Source organism: Protomyctophum parallelum (assembly GCF_964188405.1).
Source record: "Protomyctophum parallelum genome assembly, chromosome: 5".
Taxonomy (NCBI): Eukaryota; Metazoa; Chordata; class Actinopteri; order Myctophiformes; family Myctophidae; genus Protomyctophum; species Protomyctophum parallelum.
This window is the reverse complement of record NC_139702.1, coordinates 9,148,383-9,172,070: the sequence shown is the minus strand read 5'-3', so window position 1 is coordinate 9,172,070 and position 23,688 is coordinate 9,148,383. Positions and strand designations below refer to the sequence as shown.

The 23,688-nt window shown below is 47.5% G+C and overlaps 1 protein-coding gene across 3 annotated transcripts in view; it reads left to right on the top strand.

Annotated features, from left to right (window-relative positions):
- LOC310859365 (ras and Rab interactor 2-like) overlaps positions 1-23,688 on the top strand; it is a 74,478-nt gene that overhangs the window by 20,245 nt on the left and 30,545 nt on the right. For 2 of the 3 annotated variants that reach the window (XR_014569296.1, XM_083765869.1), the window contains exons 5-11: positions 497-569; positions 5,352-5,443; positions 8,276-9,760; positions 17,095-17,177; positions 19,008-19,233; positions 20,423-20,554; positions 22,530-22,693. Coding sequence is in view for 2 of the 3 variants with exons in the window: in XM_083765869.1 (XP_083621995.1) it covers positions 497-569; positions 5,352-5,443; positions 8,276-9,760; positions 17,095-17,177; positions 19,008-19,233; positions 20,423-20,554; positions 22,530-22,693 (2,255 nt within the window). In the remaining variant the exon portion in view is untranslated. Of the gene's footprint in view, positions 1-496; positions 570-5,351; positions 5,444-8,275; positions 9,761-17,094; positions 17,178-19,007; positions 19,234-20,422; positions 20,555-22,529; positions 22,732-23,688 lie in introns of all 3 variants that reach the window. The other variant, XM_083765870.1, reaches the window with a different exon arrangement.

Sequence of the window (23,688 nt, the reverse complement as noted above, 5' to 3'; positions counted from 1 at the left end):
TGAATGGGTGAATGTAATGCACAATCTACAGTATGTAAAGCAGGCGCTATATAAATGCACCATTTACGTTTGGTTCAGTTTTTACACTCTTCTTGATGTTAACAGACCCGTACCCATTTACAGGGCGGCTGTTGGTCGGTAGAGAAGCTGTCACAGAGACAGACAGTTAACCCCTTACTGTCGCTTCTTTTTGTTTGTTTGCTTTTAATAGTACCAAAAGTCAATGTCGGACCACTCAGTTTGTATTGTCTGTTGAAACTATTGCTGTTGCAGTAGTAGGTGTGTGAGTAATATTCAGTCCAGAATGTGAACTGTGTAGTCGGATGGACCTTCATGCCGCTTAGAGATTGAACTGTGTGTCTGTGTGTCTGTTGTGTCTGTGTGTCTGTGTGTCTGTGTGTCTGTGTGTCTGTGTGTCTGTGTGTCTGTGTGTCTGTGTGTCTGTGTGTCTGTTGTGTCTGTGTGTCTGTGTGTCTGTGTGTCTGTGTGTCTGCAGCCTTTTCTCTGGAGGGATCAGGAATCAGCTTCGCCGACCTGTTTCGCCTGGTGGCCTTCTACTGTATTAGCAGGTAAACGCCACACATCTCCCTTTCTTTTCCTTCTCTCCCTCCCTCTGTCTCTCTCTGTCTCTCTCTCTCTCTCTCTCTCTCTCTCTCTCTCTCTCTCTGTCTCTCTCTCTCTCTCTCTCTCTCTCTCTCTCTGTCTCTCTCTCTCTCCCCCTCTCTGGTGAAATTCCTCTGCGATGATGAGCCGGTGCGCTGAGGATGGAAACGGCACGGATGGAAATAATGTTTGTCGACTAAGCAGTAAATCTGTCCGTGCCAAAATGCTCTCACTTCTTGTTTCACTGGCAGATTGGACAGATACAACGCAGACCACAGACAGGGGAAATGGGACATAGGAAACGTTGTACCACAAACAGTATTGCCCCACTACAGCATAAGCTAGTTTCGAGCCGAGAGGAGGGGTACCCCCATCCTTCCTAAGTAGCATCTAGTCTAGAAATGCCAGGTGTGTGTGTGTGTGTGACATGTTAATTCATGTTAGGTTACGTGGCTTTGTACCACAGGTTCCTGGCTGCGGGTTTAGAGGGAAAGCATATCGGCGCTGTCCTATGGAAACCTTGTATGTCCAAAAAAAAACCCGTTTTGTATTATATATAAAAATAAATCACACAAAATATTGGAAATAGTGCGACACATTTTTCACGCATTATTACACACATTATCACACTTGTGTGATAATAAGGGCATTAGTTTATGAACCAACCAGAGTTGTAAAGTAGGAGAGTAGCGACGCGCTTTGATCTCGCCGCAAAGCGGGTGCCTATGGGCTATAGTTCCACACATTGAAGCAAAGCGGGTGCCTATGGGCTATAGTTCCACACATTGAAGCAAAGCGGGTGCCTATGGGCTATAGTTCCACACATTGAAGCAAAGCGGGTGCATATGGGCTATAGTTCCACACATTGAAGCAAAGCGGGTGCCTATGGGCTATAGTTCCACACATTGAAGCAAAGCGGGTGCCTATGGGCTATAGTTCCACACATTGAAGCAAAGCGGGTGCCTATGGGCTATAGTTCCACACATTGGAGCAAAGCGGGTGCCTATGGGCTATAGTTCCACACATTGAAGCAAAGCGGGTGCCTATGGGCTATAGTGCCACACATTGAAGCAAAGCGGGTGCCTATGGGCTATAGTTCCACACATTGAAGCAAAGCGGGTGCCTATGGGCTATAGTTCCACACATTGAAGCAAAGCGGGTGCCTATGGGCTATAGTTCCACACATTGAAGCAAAGCGGGTGCCTATGGGCTATAGTGCCACACATTGAAGCAAAGCGGGTGCCTATGGGCTATAGTTCCACACATTGAAGCAAAGCGGGTGCCTATGGGCTATAGTTCCACACATTGAAGCAAAGCGGGTGCCTATGGGCTATAGTTCCACACATTGAAGCAAAGCGGGTGCCTATGGGCTATAGTTCCACACATTGAAGCAAAGCGGGTGCCTATGGGCTATAGTTCCACACATTGGAACTATCCCATTGAGATAGAATGAGCACTTCCGCATTCCATTATTACAATGGGAGTCAACGCTAGTGTCGCCAACTCTCTTACTATATTACTCTGGAACCAACCTCCCAATGTATATGAATGAATGAATGAATGAACCATTGTAAAGCCCTTTGGGCACTTCATCATGCAATTCATTATTATGAAAAACACACAAACATGGAGATAAAGTTAAATTCGTACACGTTAGTCACACACGTTACCGCAGTGACATTTGTTCTCCGCATTTGACCCATCTCTTGGAGCGGTGAGCCGCAGTGTGCGCCGCGCTCGGGAATCATTAGTTGATTTGACCCCCCAATCCAACCCATTGATGCTGAGTGCCAAGCAGGGAGGCATTGGGTCCCATTTTTACAGTCTTTGGTATGACCCGGCCGGGTATCGAACGCCCGACCTCACAGTTTCAGGGCGGACACACTAACCACAAGGCCACTGTCACTTCTCTGAGATACAAGGTTTCTGCCTGACAGCGACTATATTATGGTGAGGTTGTTGTCTCTAATATTCCACTATGTTTTTTATAGTGGCACGTGAACACTTTCACTTCTCTGTGAGCCCGCTCCACGTTTTGTTATGCCAACCAAACACGCGCCATCATCACTTTTATGGTTCGGCAGCTGAATGAAGATCTATATAACCCATTCTGACCTGAGATCAGATTCATACGAGGTTTCCGCCGGACACACACTGGTCTGATGAACCCATTCTGACCTGAGATCAGATTCTAAAAATGTCAGTCGTTCTTCGATTTTTCAAAAAATAGCAGACCTACAAGCTCGTATCGCGCCACTCGGTGGCGCGATATGAGCTTGTAGATCTGCTATTTTTCAATAGCTAAAGCATAACATGATGCCGACACCAAAATGGGTGCCCGGTCAGAATGGGATATATACAGTCCGCTGAATGAAGATCTATATATACAGTCCGCTGAATGAAGATCTATATATACAGTACCCTGAATGAAGATCTATATACAGTCACATGAGGATAGCTCGTGTTCAATAACATGGACCCTAAACCAAATGGACCCTAACGGGTGCATTTGGTTCCATTTGTACACTCTCAGATGCCAGATTTGCTGGTCGCTGGGCAGGAGTTCCAGGGGAGCTGTGTGTGTGTACACAGGTTGCTAGGCGCACACAGCAAAGGTAGCCAGGTTTGTAGAGGGTTTTCAGGGACACACACCGACCGGGGCTGGCCAGATTATCACTCATTGTGCCACGCAGGATGCCCAGTACAAGGACACACTGCGCGGGTTGCCAGGTGCACACGGACAGTACAGGGACACGCTGCGCGGGTTGCCAGGTGCACACGGACAGTACAGGGACACGCTGCGCGGGTTGCCAGGTGCACACGGACAGTACAGGGACACACTGCGCCGCGGGTTGCCAGGTGCACACGGACAGTACAGGGACACGCTGCGCCGCGGGTTGCCAGGTGCACACAGACAATACAGGGACACGCTGCGCGGGTTGCCAGGTGCACACGGACAATACAGGGACACGCTGCGCGGGTTGCCAGGTGCACACGGACAGTACAGGGACACACTGCGCCGCGGGTTGCCAGGTGCACACGGACAGTACAGGGACACGCTGCGCCGCGGGTTGCCAGGTGCACACGGACAGTACAGGGACACGCTGCGCGGGTTGCCAGGTGCACACGGACAATACAGGGACACGCTGCGCGGGTTGCCAGGTGCACACGGACAGTACATGGACACGCTGCGCGGGTTGCCAGGTGCACACGGACAGTACAGGGACACGCTGCGCGGGTTGCCAGGTGCACACGGACAGTACAGGGACACGCTGCGCGGGTTGCCAGGTGCACACGGACAGTACAGGGACACGCTGCGCGGGTTGCCAGGTGCACACGGACAGTACAGGGACACGCTGCGCGGGTTGCCAGGTGCACACGGACAGTACAGGGACACGCTGCGTGGGTTGCCAGGTGCACACGGACACGGATGACCAGAACAAACCGCGGCAGTAAGAAGGGAGGGTCGGTATAGTCTGGCGAGCCAGACTGTTGCCTCCCAGAAATGTCTTCTACATCCTGACAGTTTTCTGAAAAAAGCTATGTTTCTATGTCAGTGGTTCTTCGATTTTTCAAAAATATCAGACCTACAAGCTCGTAGCGCGCCACTCGGTGGCGCGCTATGAGCTCGTAGATCTGCTATTTTTCAATAGCTAAAGTATAACATAATGCTTAGTTAAAACACCAAAAGGGGTTTCCATCCAGAATGGGTTAATACCTTGCCACTTGCCACAAATGAAAATGAAAACATTCATTTTAGATATTTTAAAATATATATATTTTTTGTGACCGGAAATGACGAGGTTCCAGTCAGTCTATATACAGTAAGTACAGTAGCATTCAGAGAGTGTGGAATAGTAGACGTGCTAACCATTCATTATATGCATTGGATATTACATGGGATTCCTATACATATAACCCAACTGAATAGGCAGTTGGGTTACACATTCAGTGTAAGTAAGTACATTTTATTTATAGAGCACTTTTCAAAACAAAGTTACAAAGTGCTGTACAGTAAAAAACAACAATATAAACAATCAAGTTAAAACAATAAGGCACAAAGGAGCAAACACAACAAAGAATAAGAGCAGAAACATTAATTGACAACAATGATGGTCAAAATAAAAGTTTACAAGATAAAATGTAACCTAGATAAGACCTTGAAACCTTCAACAGACTCTGCATTTTTAATTGAAAAGGGTAGGGCGTTCCACAGTGTGGGAGCCACCACTGCAAAGGCCCGGTCCCCCTTTGGTTTTCAGTTTTGTCACAGGAATATTCAGGAGGCCTTTGTCAGAGGAGTGTACTCCAAGACTGGTTATGACTGGCACCAGCGTGAATTTGCATGTTGGGGGGGGGGGGGGGGGATGACGGGGGTTGAGCTCATGGACTCCAGATCCGTCCCGTGTCCAGGTACAGATTCCAGCAAAGTGTCCTGGAAGAACATACAGAGATGATGCTTAATGGTTTCAAAGTGGTGATTCCTGAGACCACCACTGTATCCACCACGGTAAATACCCGCAAGCTAGCATCAAGCAGCATGGTGGTGCTACATGTGCACTTTCTTTCAAAAGAAAAACAAGTCCAAAAATGAAACATATTTCACCTATCAAAACTTTGCCCTTTCAATGTAATGGAAAAATATATTTGTGCCCTCAACAACAGTTCAATACAGAGATGTGGTTCTCTGCCTTTTTGATATGTCTTTTTTTTTTCATATCCATATTTTGTTTTCTCTCCACTTATAGGGATGTTCTACCTTTCACACTCAAACTCCCAGAAGCCATTGCATCTGCCAAGACTCAGAAGGAGCTGGAGGAGGTGGCTCAGCTCGGGGCAGGTGAGCTCCGATTTACACTTCAGCCAACATATAGCCGATCTACAAGCTCACGACACGCCGTGGATGGGACGCGCTATGAGCTTGTAGGTGTGCTATCCTTGGTGCGCGACGCCGACATACGACGGAGCATAACTCTCAAGCATTAGTCTTCTGTATTACTTTTAGATTGCAGAATGGACAGAAAGATAACAAGAGGACCAGATAGAGCCTGTCTATTGGGGGATTCACAGAAGGTTTTAGTCACTGTGTGTGATGTTATTCTAGGCTCAGCTGCTGTGAGTCAGCTTCCTAAGCGTTGTGCATACATAGCTCTGTATGCTTCTAGTGGGGGGAGTGGCAACCGAAAGACAGCCAATGCATGATAACTATTACATACTACTAGGGCTGTAAACTATCCATTGATTTTCTTAGCGATCATTCCCAATCAATCAAATATTGTTGCGATTAATCAAATAATTGACTAAATCGATAAAAAAGGTCTGATTAACCACATAAGCTTTATACTTAGTCGTAAGTAACGGTATCTCGCAAACAATATGACAAGAAAAACAAAATCGTAATATTCATTTAATAATCAATTAATTTGATTAATTGACTGTTGAACCCCATACATAAATACAGCAAACTACTCCACACACAGTCATATTATGCCTGTGGGCAGACACACACACACACACACACACACACACACACACACACACACACACACACACACGTGCATAAACACCACAGGCTTCAACTGCTCTGAAATATGAGTTGTGCATGTGCACGTGCACGCTCGCATTCCTCCGTGTGAGTGTGTGTGGGTGTGCGGGGCGGGTGTCAGCTTGCATGGTTTGGTATGCCTACGCCTCCTCTTAGCACTGCTCTGTGCCTGCATTACCAACAGAGAGGATTACCAGTTGACAAATGCTTCTACTCCGAGTCAACTGGCTATACTGACACGTTCACATGGGGGGAAATCCCCATGGCCGCTGGGAAAGCTTCCATTTGAAGTCAAATATCAAGATTAGTTCGGTCTGCTACATTATGCCATCTCATGAATATTCTGAGCACAAACACAAGTATGATGATTTGTTTTTCCCGGCTCTGATACAAAGTGCTATTGAAGCATGAATGCCATTTATCGCCTTGCAATGCCCTGACCATGGCTGGAGGGCAACGGAGGAGGATATTGTGGTGGAGCCACCAGGATTTTATCTGAGGTCATTTCAGGGACAGCAGACTGAGTGACTTAGTTTGTGCCAAGAAGTACATCCAACTTGGTTAGACAGCAGTTTTGTGACATGATTGACAATGTTTTGTCAATCATTGACTCTGTACTGATGGAGTTAGCTATAAGCATAAGGTGCATCCATCCATGGTGCTGATGAATCCAGGTCATGTCATTCCTGTTCCTCGGCTCTGGAGACGGTTCCCGTTGCTCACACGTGTTGTCAGTCAGAATTCCACGGTCAGCTTTCTGGTTGCCCTGGAGACAGCAGTGGACACACCGAGGTATTCTGAGACCTGGAAAATGCTTTCACCAGCTGCAACCCGGGCTGCTTTTATGACCCCCCCCCCCCCCCAACCCCCCCTCCCCCCCCCCCCCCCCCCCCCACCCCCCCGGCAGTTGTTTGCCTTTTACATTTTCAACCCGAGCTGAGTGGAGGCGAGACACGCATTACAAAGTAGGCGCTTTTTGCCCGCCCGTCCCTCTTCATTTGATGAGATAACTGTTTGGTATTAATGTGTTATTGCAGGGTTACAGTAGCCTCTTTGTGTTCCAAGTGGTCATCTAAGCTGCATGAGTTATCTCAGGGAAACGGTAGCGAACAATGGATCAATTCAACAGATATGCATGTCTATAGCGGGCTATAACAGACCCAGAACAGGAAGGACGTTTTGGTCCCAAGTGTCCCGAGTATCGACACACATACGAGGAGATGAGAGACAAACACAGGAGGTGGAAAAGGGAGGGAGAACTCTAGAATCTCTTTTACGGGTCCATTTGTTTACACTTTGAGGGTTGAATTAGCACCCCGGCTTTTACTGTGTTGTGTAGCCATACGGAATAAGAGGGGAGGAGTAGGAAGCAGGAAGGAGGAGTGGACAGGGATTGTGCTCTGTGGTGTGTTTAGCAACCTCCCACTATTTGATTAGCATGAGTGACTCCCTCTCTCTCTCTCTCTCTCTCTCTCTCTCTGTGTGTGCCTATGGGTGTGTGTGTGTGTGTGTGTGTGTGTGTGTGTGTGTGTTGGCATTCAGTGACTCAGAGTTGAGAGACACAGCAGTGTGGAGCTCCTGCCACTATTGAGAAGCCAGACCAGTGTAGTGTATCGCTAGGAAAAAGTTAGGAGAAAAAGGGAGAATAAGCTGCCGAATAAGTCCTGAAAACACTAACGGGGGAAACAACAAAACTGTACTAACTAACGTAAGTGGATTATATGGTCAGCAATGCTGCCTTTTTCTCTGCCCATAATGAAGTGTATTGTTTTGTGCTCCAGAGTGTCACGGCCGTCTGGCGGTGTGTCGGGAAATAATGCTATTCTGGGCTTTCATTGAGGTTAAGGAGCATGTGTTCTTCATTTGACTGGATTTAAAGACTGCCTCTTTATTTGTTGCTTGTGTACGTGTGTGTGTGTGTGTGTGTGTGTGTGTGTGTGTGTGTCTGTGTGTCTGTGTCTGTGTCTGTGTCTGTGTCTGTGTCTCTGTCTGTGTGTGTCTGTGTGTCTGTGTCTGTGTCTGTGTGTGTGTGTGTGTGTGTGTGTGTGTGTGTGTGTGTGTGTGTGTGTGTGTGCGTGTGCGTGCGCGTGTGTGTGTGTGTGTGTGTGTGTGTGTGTGCGTGTACAGGTTTCTGGGACTCTGCCCTCAGCAGCCAGCGGCCCCCCTCCCCCGCGGCGTCCCGCCCAGTGAGTCGTACCCTGAGCCCTCAGCGCTGCAGCCGCCACAGGGCCGGAGGCGGAGCCAAGGGGCCGCAGCAGGACGCGGCCGGGCGGACGCAGATCGCGTCGCGCCACCACGACAGCGCGCCGCCCACGCTGCGCTCGCGCCCCGGCAGGAGCCAGACCATCGGGGCGCTGTGCTTCGTCAACCCCCTCTTCCTGCAGACCCACCACCACCAGCAGCTCCACGGAGACACGGCCCCTCCCCCTCCTCTCCCGTCGGCGCCGCCGTGCGCGGCCGAGCTCGGCAGCAGCCCCGAAGACCCCCGTGATGCGGGCCGGCCGCCGGTGACGTCGTCGTCCGTTCCCGTCGACCGCGAGGACCCGGACCGCCACGCCACCGAGGCCAACGGCAGCAAGTCGCGGGCCCCTCCCCCACGCCCTCCGCCGCCCCGATCCATGCCCCCCCGCCGCCGCCCGGCCCCGCCCCCGCCCGCAGGCCCCCCCGTGGCCAAACCCAAGAGCATGCCAGAGAACGCCTCGCCGACGGCCGCCACGCAGCACCCGTCCCCCAGCCGGCGCCCGGCGCCCTCTCGGCCCTCCATGGGCGCCAAGCACAGCAGCCCTTCCAAGAAGGCCAGCGCACCCATCCCCGTGCCCTCCTCCAGCGCGCCTCCTCCCCGCCCCAAGAAGCCCGACCTGGAGTCGCACCGCTGCCACATCGCCCTGGACGACGAGACCATCGCCAAGGCGCTGTCCCGCGCCAAGCTGCCCACACCCCCCTCCGCGCCGCTGGAGAACGGCGCCGACGGCACCCCTCCGACCACGCTGAAGAGCGCCGGGTGCGAGGGCGGCGGGGGCCGGCAGAGGCTCAGCGACATGAGCATGTCCACCTCCTCCTCCGACTCCCTGGACTTCTCCCAGTCCCCGGGCTTCTCCCTGGGCCCGGGCCTGCCCCCCAGCCCCGCACAGCACCGCCGCAAGCGCCGCGACACGGCCGACGACAGCAGCGAGGAGGAGGAGGACGAGGACGAGGAGGAGGAGGACTACGGCGTGAGCCTGGAGAACGACCTGGACGCCGGCCACCGGCCGCCCTTCAAGTCCCGCAGGCGGAGGGTGGGCGGCGTGGGGGGCCTGAGCAGCAGCTCCTTCATCCTGCCCCGGGCCCTCAAGGGCCACTTCCGCAAGGTGAGCGGCGTGTTCAGCTCGCTCATGACGCCGGAGAAGCGCGCGGTGAAGCGCATCGTGGAGCTGTCGAGGAACAAGAACTCGTACTTCGGCTCGCTGGTCCAGGACTACGTGAGCTTCGTCCAGGAGAACCGCGGCTGTCACACGTCGGACATGGACCTCCTGCAGACCCTCCGGCAGTTCATGACCCAGATGAAGGCCTACCTGCGGCAGAGCTCGGAGCTGGACCCTCCCATAGAGTCGCTGATACCCGAGGACCAGATAGGTGAGTGACGGCTGACCCATTAGATTCAAACCGGAGCGTGTGTTCACGGTCAACGGGTGAATTGTTCCAGTAGCGTAAGCACTTGACCGCTTTCAACTCGGCGTTCCGTATATCTTGTGCAAGTTTTCACACGTGATTTTGTTAATGTTTACGTATGTGTGTGCGTGTGCATGTCGTGTGTGTAAGCATGTCCCCATTTCCTATTTTGGGTCAGCTCCCCCTGTTTCCATTTCAACACAATGGGAAGTGAAACTGCTATGATTTAAACTTTGAAAGGGAGAAAGGGCATGACTTCATTCATTGACAATTCTCCTCAAGAGACCTAGTATAGCTATCTGTGTGACGCTTGCCAATTGCCATATTAGTCTGTTTTAATACAGGGGTTAGGTTACAGAAATGCCAGTGTCCACGAGTGACCTTATTCTATTCTAGGCGCTTTGCCTTTAATGCCACATTAACCCAGGCGTCCCTATTTTGGAAATTGTAAAAAAATAGCCTAGCCGTATGTGCTTCATAATTTAGACTCCATCGCACAGCGAAATTAGCAAGCAATATACAAGCTCGCGGCATGCTAATATACAAAGATCGAAGTGCTTAAACTCACACCACAGCATCAAACTTGGAGCATTTGGAATGGCAGTAATGCTAATGACTCATTCTTGTAAATCATCCTATCGCGTCTTCAGATGCTAAATATAAAAATGACCATAACCCATTCTGAACGGGAACCCATTTTGGTGTTAGCATCATGTTATGCTTTAGCTATTGAAAAATAGCAGATCTACAAGCTCATAGCGCGCCACCGAGTGGCGCGCTACGAGCTTGTAGGTCTGCTATTTTTGAAAAATCGAAAGAACGACTGACATTTTTAGAATCTGATCTCAGGTCAGAATGGGTTAATCAGACCAGTGTGTGTCCAGCGGAAACCTCGTATGAATCTGATCTCGGGTCAGAATGGGATAAGCATGGCTGCCGCATAAGAGACGAGACAACTGGTTGTGAAATAGCCTAACTCCTCGCTGACTTAAACCAGCTTCATCAACGAGGCGTTTCTCCGCTGGATCATAGCACAGATCATAGCACAGTACGGGCATGAATATGCAACGCTGTGTTTTGTGCTCTTCCCTCTCCTCCCTTGTTCTTTGTAAACAATAACAGCCTTGCCTTGTTCAGAGACAGAGAAGTGGCCCATTCTGCTCCGTGCTGCTGGCGGAACCACAGAATAAGACGCACATGCAGTCAGCAACACTCACACAAACATTCCCCTGGCTAAGGGGAAATATAAAGCTGCCCTATATAGCAGCTGCCCACTCAGAGTCTTTCTCAGAATAGGAATGATAAGTCCATTCTGGAGAATGAGCTGTCCTTGAATAATCCGAGTATGTACTGTAAGTAAAGTAAGTAACTAAGTAAACCACTTTCAGGATAGAAATCTGCCTACCTATCTGTCATAACCGATAGGTAGGCAGGTAGGTAGGTAGGAGGTAGGTAGGTAGGTAGGTAGGAGGAAGGTAGGAGGTAGGTAGGTAGGAGGTAGGTAGGTAGGTAGCTAGGTAGCTAGGTAGCTAGGTAGGAAGGTAGGAAGGTAGGTAGGTAGGTAGCTAGGTGGGTAGGTGGGTAGGTAGGAGGTAGGTAGGTAGCTAGGTAGGTAGGTAGGTAGGTAGGTAGGTAGATAGGTAGGTAGGTAGGTAGGTAGGTAGGTAGGTAGGTAGGTAGGTAGGAAGGTAGGTAGGTAGGTAGGTAGGTAGATAGGTAGGTAGGTAGGAAGGTAGGTAGGTAGGTAGGTAGCTAGGTGTTGTCATTGTTTAAACTAAACTAACTCAACAAATCGTTGCTCTCCAGCAATCCACTCCAAATAACAGCACAGATCAAAAGTATATTGTCTGTATATATACAGTATATATACAGTATGTGGTCTCTGTCAGGTGGAAACCTCACGTGTCCCAAACTGTTTTTCAGGATTCAAATTCAAAAGTAGCAGATCTACAAGCTCAAAACACACAAACGGTTATAATATGGAGACATGTTTCTGCTCGACAGCAGCAAGCAATATTTACAAAAAGAAAAAAGAAAAAAGCTGGAAGAGTAGATAATAATAGAGCAGCTGTACTTTTGTGTTGTTTTTGGCTTCCCCCCCCCCCCCCCCCCTCTTTTTCTGTTCTTTTATTTCTATTTCTGCATGCAGGGAAATGTAAAGAGTTGAACCCCGGACAAAGACGGTGCAGAGTAGACCCATCGGGTCTGATGTCATGTTAACCCATTCTGACCTGAGATCAGATTCTAAAAAATGTCAGTCGCTCTTCGATTTTTCAAAAATAGCAGACCTTACAAGCTCGTATCGCGCCACTCGGTGGCGCGATATGAGCTTGTAGATCTGCTATTTTTAAATAGCTAAAGCATAACATGATGCCGACACCAAAATGGGTGCCCGGTCAGAATGGGTTAAATCCCCTGCAGTCTGTTCAAAGGGAAATAGAAGTGGAACTCGTCCTCCCAGACATAATGTTTATGGCCAGAGAGGAGCAGTTACTTTGGACTGGAGTAGAAAACCTCCACAACTTAATGGGAAAGAGGAACTGTTTACACTTGAAAGCACTTTTATTTACGCTGGTTTAAACCACTTGAAAGAGTCCCTACTCGGGGGGTGGGTGGGGGGGGGGGGGGGGGGGGGGTTGGACATTCGGTGAATATAGCAGATCTACGAGCTCACACAAAATAATGGGTCGAGCTTGTAGATCAGCTATTTTCAGATAGCTATATTTGGTATAGAGGGAAATAGTTAAACGTTGGCAGTGTTTGCAGAGGATTACAACTCCAACATCCTGAAGGCGTACGGGTCCACGTTTACAACTCTCAGAATTACATTTAGTGAAGTGAGGAGGTTTTATCTATTGATCCGCTATTTTCAGATATTTGGTATCATGATAGTTATTAAAAGTTAGAAGGATAGTTTGCACTGCAGTGTTTGCAGAGGATATACAACTGCTAGATCCTGAAGCCGTATACGGGTCCATGTTTACAACTCTCAGAGTTAAATTTAACAGCCGGGAGTGAAGAGGTTTTTTCCCTCCAGGATGTGATCTTAAAGAGGCAGGACGAGCAGTGGAAGAGTTGGAAAACTGTGGCCACACCCTGACTTATGGTGGTGAACAGCTTACCAAGGGCAGTCGGTATACGGCGTGCAGCGCTGCAGGGAGGATGTTGTGGATCAAAGCGAAGCGCGAAGCCTTCGTTTTCTGGCTCGTAAATCAGGATTCAAGACATCCGGGCGGCACAAAGTTCACGCGCCATGGCCGGAGGGGGGGGGGGGGGGGGGGGGGGGGGTGCATGCGCAAACGGCTTGGATACATCCCATAGTTCACTTCCAGCCTGCGCATGTTTCTCTCTGTCAAACCGCGGTTCTGTAATAATGAAGTGTGTGTTCAAGGATCCCGAGTGTGTATTGTCACATGTAATCATGCAGCTGGTGGTGGCGGCATTATATCAGCATTTACTTTACTTTATTTGTTTATTTGGTCGGGACAGAGTATATTAATGAACATTACATTACAAATGTAGCGTAAAATACACCGGATTTAGCAGAGATGCTCATTTCCATCCGTATAGGACATTGAAACAAAACTGACAGAACAACAACATGAGGGGACGGCATACAAGCATTACCTCATATAAACAATAAAGTGTGTGTCTGTGTGACTGTGTGTGGGTGTGTTTTGGCTGCGTGTGTGTGTGTGTGTGTGTGTGTGTGTGTGTATGTGTGTGCCTATTTATTAGTCAGTGCGGTGGTTGTGGATTTTTGTTAGCATGCTCATACGACTGTGGTTTTGCAAAAAATAAAAACTGAAACCTAACAGTACAGTAGGTTTCAGTGTCACCACTATGGGGTCATTTCTTATGTACAGTTGTGACATTGAGACAATTTAAAGTACCCAGACCCAAAACAGACACCCGGGATGTACCAAAATGTACCAACAATACATTGTATATGAATCCTTTAAGCCAGGGGTCTTTTATCAGGCAGGGAGACCCCCACTAGACACTGTATATAAATGTTGCAGATTAAACGTTTTTCATGGATTTCCTAATTATAGCTTCATAGACTTGTTTGACACTCATTATCTTTTCTATTAATATGTTGGATTCTAATCCAATGATGGCCTAAACAAGCCCTACATATTAGATCTGCATCAAGTGTATAAAGTTGGTGTTTTGAGTGTTTATAGTGCACAGTGCTAGAGCTCTTTCAGTTCGCCTAAATGGGATTTATTAAGCCATAAACCATTAACCATAAACAAGGTCAGAATAAAGGGGATAGAATAGATAATGGACTAATGAGTGTGACTCTCACTCTCTCTCTTGTAGTGACTCACTCATCACAATCAAAATGGCGCACCCCCCGAATTTGCATACCAAAGGTGCGAGGTTTGATGCTAATTGCTGTATTTTCAGAGCTTTTAAACGGATATTTAGTCAACTTGACTGTTGGCTCCAAACTACACTAACTCTCCGAACTACAAGCTCACAACGGGCGTTGTGAGCTTGTAGATCTTCTATTTTCGGCAAATTTTCCCCATCAGTCACGCAAAGATGTGGCAGATCCCTTGTAGTAACTCTGAGGACCCCCTAGGGGTCCCAGACCCCCTGTTGAAGACCCCTGATTTAAGCCCTATTTCAAATAGTACTTAAACGACTATTATTGCTATTATTGGACATTTCTGAAAGATTTTTGAATTTGTTTCATGAACACTTCTGAAAGTCTTTTAGAAGTGGAGAGTTTGAAAAACAGGGTCCCGCCACCCATAACAAAGGCTCCTCACACAGAGTAGGTCACGACCCTACGTTTGGAAAACACTGGGCTAGAAGAGTGTCATTGTTTGACCTTTTCCACCAGCGTTAATGTTTTACCACCTCGGTCACTCCTTTACCGTAAAGCCCTTTAACAGATTAGTCGGCCAAATGGAACAAAACAACAAACATTGCTCAACCTACAAAGTAGACTCCTGGCTCTGGACACACACACACACACACACACACACACACACACACACACACACACACACACACACACACACACCGGCCCTCTCCATTGCAGGAAATGATCAGTAAGGAAATGTGTCTGTTTCTGTGTGCTAGGCTCGCCCGTGGCGTGCATGAGTATATTTAGTGTGTGTTGTTGTGCCTGCACATACAGTAAGTTAACACACAACCTACAGTATGTCCAGTAATAATATGCGCTTATTTCACAATGTACTTCCCTTCGTAAACGTAAGAACCAGAGTGTGTTTGTTCAGCAATTGAGTGCAATGTAAACAACCTGGGTTTTCCCTTGATCGTCAGCGCTGATGTATTTGCCTTAGCAGTGTGTTATAAAGGTCCTACCAAGCATTTGGCTGTGGCCTGGCTGTGTTGGAGCTGTCTCCTTACAATAAGCAGAGCTGCTGTCTTTGTCCAAGGTCAAAAAGGTCACCCCATGCTACCCCGGCCTTTCTCTCTCTGTGTAGCCAAAAGGTGAACTTGGGCCACATGTCTTGGGGGGAAGGGTTTGTTTTCCTGGAAAAGACATGACTCCTGGCTCTGGACACACACACACACACACACACACACACACACACACACACACACGCACGCACGCGTTCTCTCTGTTTTGCCAAGATGATTTGTGAATAACCTCCACAAAGCCATTGACTTAACCTTAACGTAAATCCTCTTTATCTTTACTTTAGTGAAGTAGAAGTTGACTGTAATTGCTCCGCTCCATTTCACCCCTCTACACCGAATCTCTTATGACTTGTGAACTTGTAGAGCCCCCCCCCCCCCTGCTACGGTCAAAACGGCGACTAATCTGATATTAAACTTCCATTCTATCATTGTATTGTATTGTATTGTGAGGACACCATTGATTGATTGATTGAAATATTTATTAACAGTTTGTAGAATTTACAGTACATTTTAAGCACAAACATTGTAAGCACAAACCATCTGACAAAACGCTTCCCAGCTGGGTCGGAGTGCAGTGGCGTGCACAGACATTTAGAGGGGCAGGTGCTCAAGTGAAAAGAAAGGGCACCTTGTGCAGCGCATTTTGGGGCGGGAACCCATTTTGGTGCTTTAGCTATTGAAAAATAGCAGATCTACAAGCTCATAGCGCGCCACCGAGTGGCGCGCTACGAGCTTGTAGGTCTGCTATTTTTTTTTATCGAAGATTTGATCAAGGTCCACACCTTTTTTTTTTTTAAGAGCACTTTGCCAAAGGGGCAGGGGGTGCTCTAGCACCCCCTAGTGTCTATCTGTGCACGCCACTGTCGGAGTGTCAAGAGCTCGTTCTCAAAAGTGCTGGAAAGTGACTGCCAGCCTACGGTTTATAGACTCTGCAAAATGCAGCGTTTTACGCAGACTCTGCAATTTTCCAGTTCAACAGAGCGAACTTGTGACACACACAACCTGTTGGGAAGAAGGGTGAGTCAGATGTTCACGTTCTTCCCACAACAGAACAGTAGGATTCCCATTGAATACCAGCAATGCTGTCCTCATAATCATTAATAATGAATGAATGAATTGCATTTTTATAGTGCTTTTCCAAGTGCTCAAAGCGCCTTACAATGGTTCATTCATTCATACATTGGGAGGTAAAAAAAAACTATGGATGAGTATTCCAGTCTGATATCTTTGAGTACCCTTCTAAAAAAAAAGTAGAATTATTTAGTTCATTTTACTCATACAATTTAATTTAGGAGTTGGTTTAGGTTGTGTGAGAAAGTAAACAGCATTGTAAACACACATGCACACGATGTGTGTTTGTGCTTTACAATTCTGTTTACATTCTTCGTGAATGAAAGTGTTGTGATTCGTCAAATAAACGAAATTCTGGGGGGATAAATTGGAAATACATACTGTACGATGGAAGGCCCCCCCCCCTGCAGTACAGTAGGTCGCGACCAGGCCTTTTGTCCTCTGAGATGAGTAAAGGCTGCCGGGAATGAGCTGGCCATGAATGACCCAACTCTGCACTAGTAGGCCATTTATGGCCTATACTAGTGTGCAACAAGCAAGTAGGCACTCGACAGAGTGCGGTTCTAGTTTACCCTGTCATTTATTGACTAGGGTTCATGCAATTTACTCTGATCTCGTGCTTGGAAGCTGCTCTGCATAAGAGCCTCGTCTTCTTATTAACCACTTAAACCCTATACACTGTACTTTGTTGTTGTTGTAGAAAAACAAAAGAGCCCATTGTACAAGCTCACGACACTGTGAGCTTGTAGATCTGCTATTTTAGCTCAATGTGGTGTGTGTGTGTGTGTGTGTGTGTGCGTGTGCATGCGTCTGTCATTCCACAGACCAAGTGCTGGAGAAGGCCATGCATAAGTGTGTCCTTAAACCTCTGAAGAGTGTGGTGGAAGTGGCCTTGCATGACTTCCAGGTGAGAATTGGAGATATGATAATAAGCATGATTATTCCTTGCAGTGTGTTTCCTTTCCTTGGTACAGTACCTTGGCAGATAGTGACACATCGTGTCAACAACTTTGACACCTCCAGCGACCAAAGAGCTGTCACATGTACTACTATGCAGTGACCATAGAGCTGTCACATGTACTACTATGCAGTGACCATAGAGCTGTCACATGTACTACTATGCAGTGACCATAGGGCTGTCACATGTACTATGCAGTGACCATAGAGCTGTCACATGTACTATGCAGTGACCATAGAGCTGTCACATGTACTATGCAGTGACCATAGAGCTGTCACATGTACTATGCAGTGACCATAGGGCTGTCACATGTACTATGCAGTGACCATAGAGCTGTCACATGTACTACTATGCAGTGACCATAGAGCTGTCACATGTACTATGCAGTGACCATAGAGCTGTCACATGTACTACTATGCAGTGACCATAGGGCTGTCACATGTACTATGCAGTGACCATAGAGCTGTCACATGTACTACTATGCAGTGACCAAAGAGCTGTCACATGTACTACTATGCAGTGACCATAGGGCTGTCACATGTACTATGCAGTGACCATAGAGCTGTCACATGTACTACTATGCAGTGACCATAGAGCTGTCACATGTACTATGCAGTGACCATAGAGCTGTCACATGTACTATGCAGTGACCATAGAGCTGTCACATGTACTACTATGCAGTGACCATAGAGCTGTCACATGTACTATGCAGTGACCATAGAGCTGTCACATGTACTATGCAGTGACCATAGAGCTGTCACATGTACTATGCAGTGACCATAGAGCTGTCACATGTACTATGCAGTGACCATAGAGCTGTCACATGTACTATGCAGTGACCATAGAGCTGTCACATGTACTATGCAGTGACCATAGAGCTGTCACATGTACTATGCAGTGACCAAAGAGCTGTCACATGTACTATGCAGTGACCATAGAGCTGTCACATGTACTATGCAGTGACCATAGAGCTGTCACATGTACTATGCAGTGACCATAGAGCTGTCACATGTACTATGCAGTGACCATATGGCTGTCACATGTACTATGCAGTGACCATAGAGCTGTCACATGTACTATGCAGTGACCATAGAGCTGTCACATGTACTATGCAGTGACCATAGAGCTGTCACATGTACTATGCAGTGACCATAGAGCTGTCACATGTACTATGCAGTGCTTCCAAAACACTGGTCCAGGTGTGACGGTGAGCCTTGGGATTTGGGGACAACCACACATCATTATCGCAATATATAGAACTATAGCCCAGGCGGTGGCGTAACCGTCTGGGCACCCGACTGGTAATCCAGTCGCAGTGTGCCGCGGGTTCGACTCCCGAGCCCGACACGGCCTTTACTGCATGTCTTCCCCCATCTCTCTCCCGTTTCCTGTCAGCCTACTGTCTGTCCCTTCAAAAACCAATAAAAGGCGTAAGCCGCAAAAAATATCTTAAAAAATATATATATATATAGAACTATACAAACCGTTATGAATAACTTTCTTAACTTCTTAACTAAGTCAGTATATTTAAACCACTTTCAATCTGGTGTCCCTGTGCTGTGCATGCCTTTTACAGGTGAAAAGAATATATTCTTTTTACTTGTGAAAATTGCCAATCTTGACTGAGTCTCTTTCCAGCTTGAGTCTCTTTCCACTATATGTGCAGGTGTGCCTAGAGATTCTCACTTTCACATTGGTGGATCTGGGACACGCAGAGAGAGAGAGTTTAAAAATCACTGCAAAAAGGTGACTCATTTGTATCTTTCCTGTGTTCTCCAGGTGAGCAGTGGCGCTTGGCAGCAGCTGAAGGAGAACCTGGCCCTGGCTAAGGCCAAGAGACCCCAAGACCTGGGGGTGGACGGGGCCGTGCCCCCCGACGCCGTGGCCATCGAGAAGATCCGACACAAGTTCGTCAACATGAGGAAGTTGTACTCTCCGGAGAAGAAGGTGTCCCTGCTGCTGAGAGTGTGTAAACTCATCTATACCATCATGCAGGATAACTCAGGTATGCTGTGTTCAAAGGAGGCGCTAGAGGCCCAGGCCGTAGCGTAACGGTCTGGGCACCGGACTGGTGATCCAGTCGCGGTGTGCCGCGGGTTCGACTCCCGGACCCGACACGGCCTTTACCGCATGTCATCCCCCCATCTCTCTCCCGTTTCCTGTCAGCCTACTTTCTATCCCTTAAAAAATCAATAAAGGCGTAAGCCACAAAAAATATCTTAAAAAAAAAAAAAAAAAAAGGAGGCGCTAGAGAAGTGTGGGTAAAAAAAAAAGACAACGTTTCGATGTCACTATAACATCTTCGTCAGGTCAGACATGTTTGTTTTGTGGTAGAAAGAATAGAATCATGTGGTTTGGATGGAAACGACGTGGCTCTATAACGTCATGTGACCAGCCTGTGTCATTTATACTGTCCGATGTCTATGACATGTCTATGTCTATTTACGGTTTTAGCCGGATAAGAGACTATAGAGTTTGGCTAAGTATTAGGCATTTATACAGTAGATTAGGGCTTGTGATTAGGGTTCAAGTTATGCTTGAGTTATACGTACGTTCTATATTTAGAAAAGATATCCAATCTTCAAGCTCACAATGCGCAGTGCACAAAAGGCTTTGGGTTACGGTTAAAAATGGCACACAAGGCCCAGGCCGTAGCGTAACGGTCTGGGCACCGGACTGGTGATCCAGTCGCGGTGTGCCGCGGGTTCGACTCCCGAACCCGACACGGCCTTTACTGCATGTCTTCCCCCATCTCTCTCCCGTTTCCTGTCAGCCTACTATCTGTCCCTTCAAAAATCAATAAAAGGCGTAAGCCGCAAAAGAATGTCATAAAAAAAGAAAAAAGAAAAATGGCACACACAAAAAAAGATAATAATCGCATTCTCAAATTGCCATCCTAAAAGTTTGATGTGCATACGTTTGTGTGTGTGTGCGTGCATGTCTGCATGTCTGTCTGTCTGTCTGTCTGTCTGTCTGTCTGTCTGTCTGTCTGTCTGTCTGTCTGTCTGTCTGTCTGTCTGTCTGTCTGTCTGTCTGTCTGTCTGTCTGTCTGTCTGTCTGTCCGTCTGCCTGTCTGTCTGAACAATGTAGCTATCACACCTGTCTGTCTGTCTGTCTGTCTGTCTGCCTGTCTGTCTGAACAATGTAGCTATCACACCCATCCTCCTTACCTTGTCCGTTTCCTTGCACCGTAGGGAGGATGTACGGGGCCGATGACTTCCTGCCCATGTTGACCTACGTGGTGGCCCAGTGCGACATGCCTCAGCTGGACTCGGACATCCAGTACATGATGGAGCTATTGGACCCCTCTCTGCTGCACGGGGAAGGTGAGCTATTGGACCCCTCTCTGCTGCACGGGGAAGGTGAGCTATTGGACCCCCCTCTCTGCTGCACGGGGAAGGTGAGCTATTGGACCCCCCTCTCTGCTGCACGGGGAAGGTGAGCTATTGGACCCCTCTCTGCTGCACGGGGAAGGTGAGCTATTGGACCCCTCTCTGCTGCACGGGGAAGGTGAGCTCCGTTCACTCCTGGTTCTTTAGGCCAGGGGTTGGCTCCAAGGTTATAATAGTTTCGTTTTTTTTCATTATAGTTTAGTTTCAGTTAGTTTTGACATTTTTTTTCTAATTCAGTTGGTTTTTAGAGCGGGTTTGCTAGTTTTTATTTAGTTTTTATTTTGGTGAAAATGCTTAGTTTTAGTTTTTTTCGTACTTTGGTTTAGGGTTAGCGTGGCTACATGCTGCCGTACGGTGCTGAAAAACTAAGGGTATTTTGTCTATAATTTCTAACTATTATAACCTTGGTTGGGTCCCAAACCTTTTCATGTCAAGGACCCCCCCCAAATCAACACCAATTAGCCCTCGGACCCACATTTGAAAACATATGTCAAGGACCCCCATAAGAGAAGATAGTTGTTCCCTGGAACAAGTATGCTGATTGTTGATTTGCCATTGTTGATTTATCATGTCACTTGATGTCGCGACATGAGGCATTATGATCTAGTAGATCGACTATCTAGAATGATCACCATCGTGCGACAGAGTGGAAGTTGGAAGTGGAAGTTACTCATGTTTATGTTGTTACATCATTACGACAGCCATCTTTTTCAACCTATCTTCATATAATTGTTCCTCACTAATGTTCATGCTACCACCATTTCTGTGTCTCATAGGAGGGCTGTGGGCAGTTCAGAGACCTGTCGTCATCACAGAAAATCATCATTGTTAGGCAGATTTATTTTTCCATTTTATTGCAACTTTTCAGGAACATAAAGCCTGCCGTTTCTATTAGCTTGGATGTGCTGTTGATAGTTTACTGTTTTGCAGGAAGTATTTTAGTGTTGTTCCACCGGAAGGCAGCCATTTACATTTGAATAGCTGTGTTCGTATCAGTGAGAAAAGGAAATAGCGCCCCCCTCCAGTAACTGATGGCATTGTTGACTTATTGCAAGAATGCAGGTAAATAACTCTACATCCTGTGTTAATGTGAGATGGAGAATGTTATCAGCCAGTATCACTGAGGTGCTAGGCAACCAGAACACTGTGTGAAACCAGAGGTCTTTTTGCCTCATAGATTCTGGCAGGAATTTGTCATTTCCCTTTGATCATGCCAGCCAATGAATGTAGTTGATTAGACATGACAGCTTGAACAAAGTTGGGCTTTGGGAGGAAACCTCCCATGTTGACGTTGGTAGGAAGTTCCAGTGGAAAGGTTGATTTGAATGAATTGGAATGGGTTCAGATGTGACCGTTCCCAACCACACCGCTATTATTTATGGTGCTTTATAAGATCGAACTAGTTCCTTTCACATGCGTGCGTGCGTGCGTTAGCCGATCTACAAGATTAGAGAGCCTTTTTTGCCAGGTTGAAAAGGTTTCACACATTGGTTCTCAGATCCCCAAATGGACCCTCGCAGAGTCTGTAACTCTTGAGTGTAAATGGCAGCAGAACTGGTTCCATCTGTATACCCTTAGAGTTAAATGAACACTGAGGACTTTACAGTGTGTAGAGTGGGGTCGCATAGATAAAACATTGAGAATCACTGGGTTAATACATCCACCCTTGTCCGTTCTCATACACCGTTTCTCCTCGGAACCTTCTCCCTCAGGGGGCTACTACCTGACCAGTGCCTCCGTTCTCATACACCGTTTCTCCTCGGAAACCTTCTCCCTCAGGGGGCTACTACCTGACCAGTGCCTCCGTTCTCACACCCCGTTTCTCCTTCTCCCTCCTCCCTCAGGGGGCTACTACCTGACCAGCGCCTCCGTTCTCACACCCCGTTTCTCCTTCTCCCTTCTCCCTCAGGGGGCTACTACCTGACCAGCGCCTACGGAGCCATGGCCCTCATCAAGAACTTCCAGGAGGAGCAGGCGGCCCGCGTGCTGAGCTCGGAGGCCAGGAACACCCTGCACCAGTGGCACCGACGGCGCACCACCCAGCGCATGGCGCCCTCTGTTGATGACTTCCAGGTATCAAGCCATACCTGAATCCACCTTGAGCCCAGGCAGTGAGTCTAAGTTGTCGCGCCCACAACTCCAAATTTAACCTTTTTGGCATCAGAAGAGTGCATGGAAACTGCTACCTTTATTGAACATTAACATCTTAAAAGGCACTCTGTAACAATTTTGGCATTAGTGTGGAGTTAGGAATGAATTCCTGCCAGGGAACACAAGGGGTTTGCTGATTGCAATAAGCGACATTTAGGTTTGATATTACTATACTGTATGTATTAACAACATTGTTGTCTTGTCTTCTATCTCATCTAACTTAACCTGTCTTGTAGTTTTGTGTGCAAATTGTGTTTTTGCATGTGTGTGAAACATCACAAGCTTTCATAATGTGCTTCCTTATGGTGCTTTTCCACTGGAGTCAGACCGATACATATGACTGAGTTTGGCCGATATGTCTGCCATTATTTCAGCAGCAATATTATTCAGCCGATGTGTCCCATTTTCCACCACTCTTAACCTGGTGTCCCAATTTTGGACGTCATTACATTTCCAAAAATGTCATGCTCATGGTACAAGCTCATAACACGTCGCATTGTGATGCATTGTGAACTTGTAGATAAGCAATTTTTTGTTGAAATATTGGTCAAATTATCAGTGATCGCTTGTCTAGCACTTGGCATCGGCATTGGAACCACAAATGTGGCATCGGTCGGGCTCCATTTTCCATTGCATGGTGCCGGCTCGATTCTACTCGCTTTACTGTATGTTTTACACTGCAGATTTTCATTTCCATAAAAGCCAGCATGTCTTCTACTACGGAAGTAGCCTGGGCACCATTTCATTTAGGGTATATGATCCTGTCGGGAGCGGATGATATCGTTACGTCATGTTGTAGTATTGTTTTGTAGTCGACAGGCAGGAACAACAGGCGGCAACTTCCTTTTCCCTCAAACCGATTTTTCTCAATAAAAGCTACAGGCTACGAGAGCTTTTATTGAGAGGGAAAAGGAAGT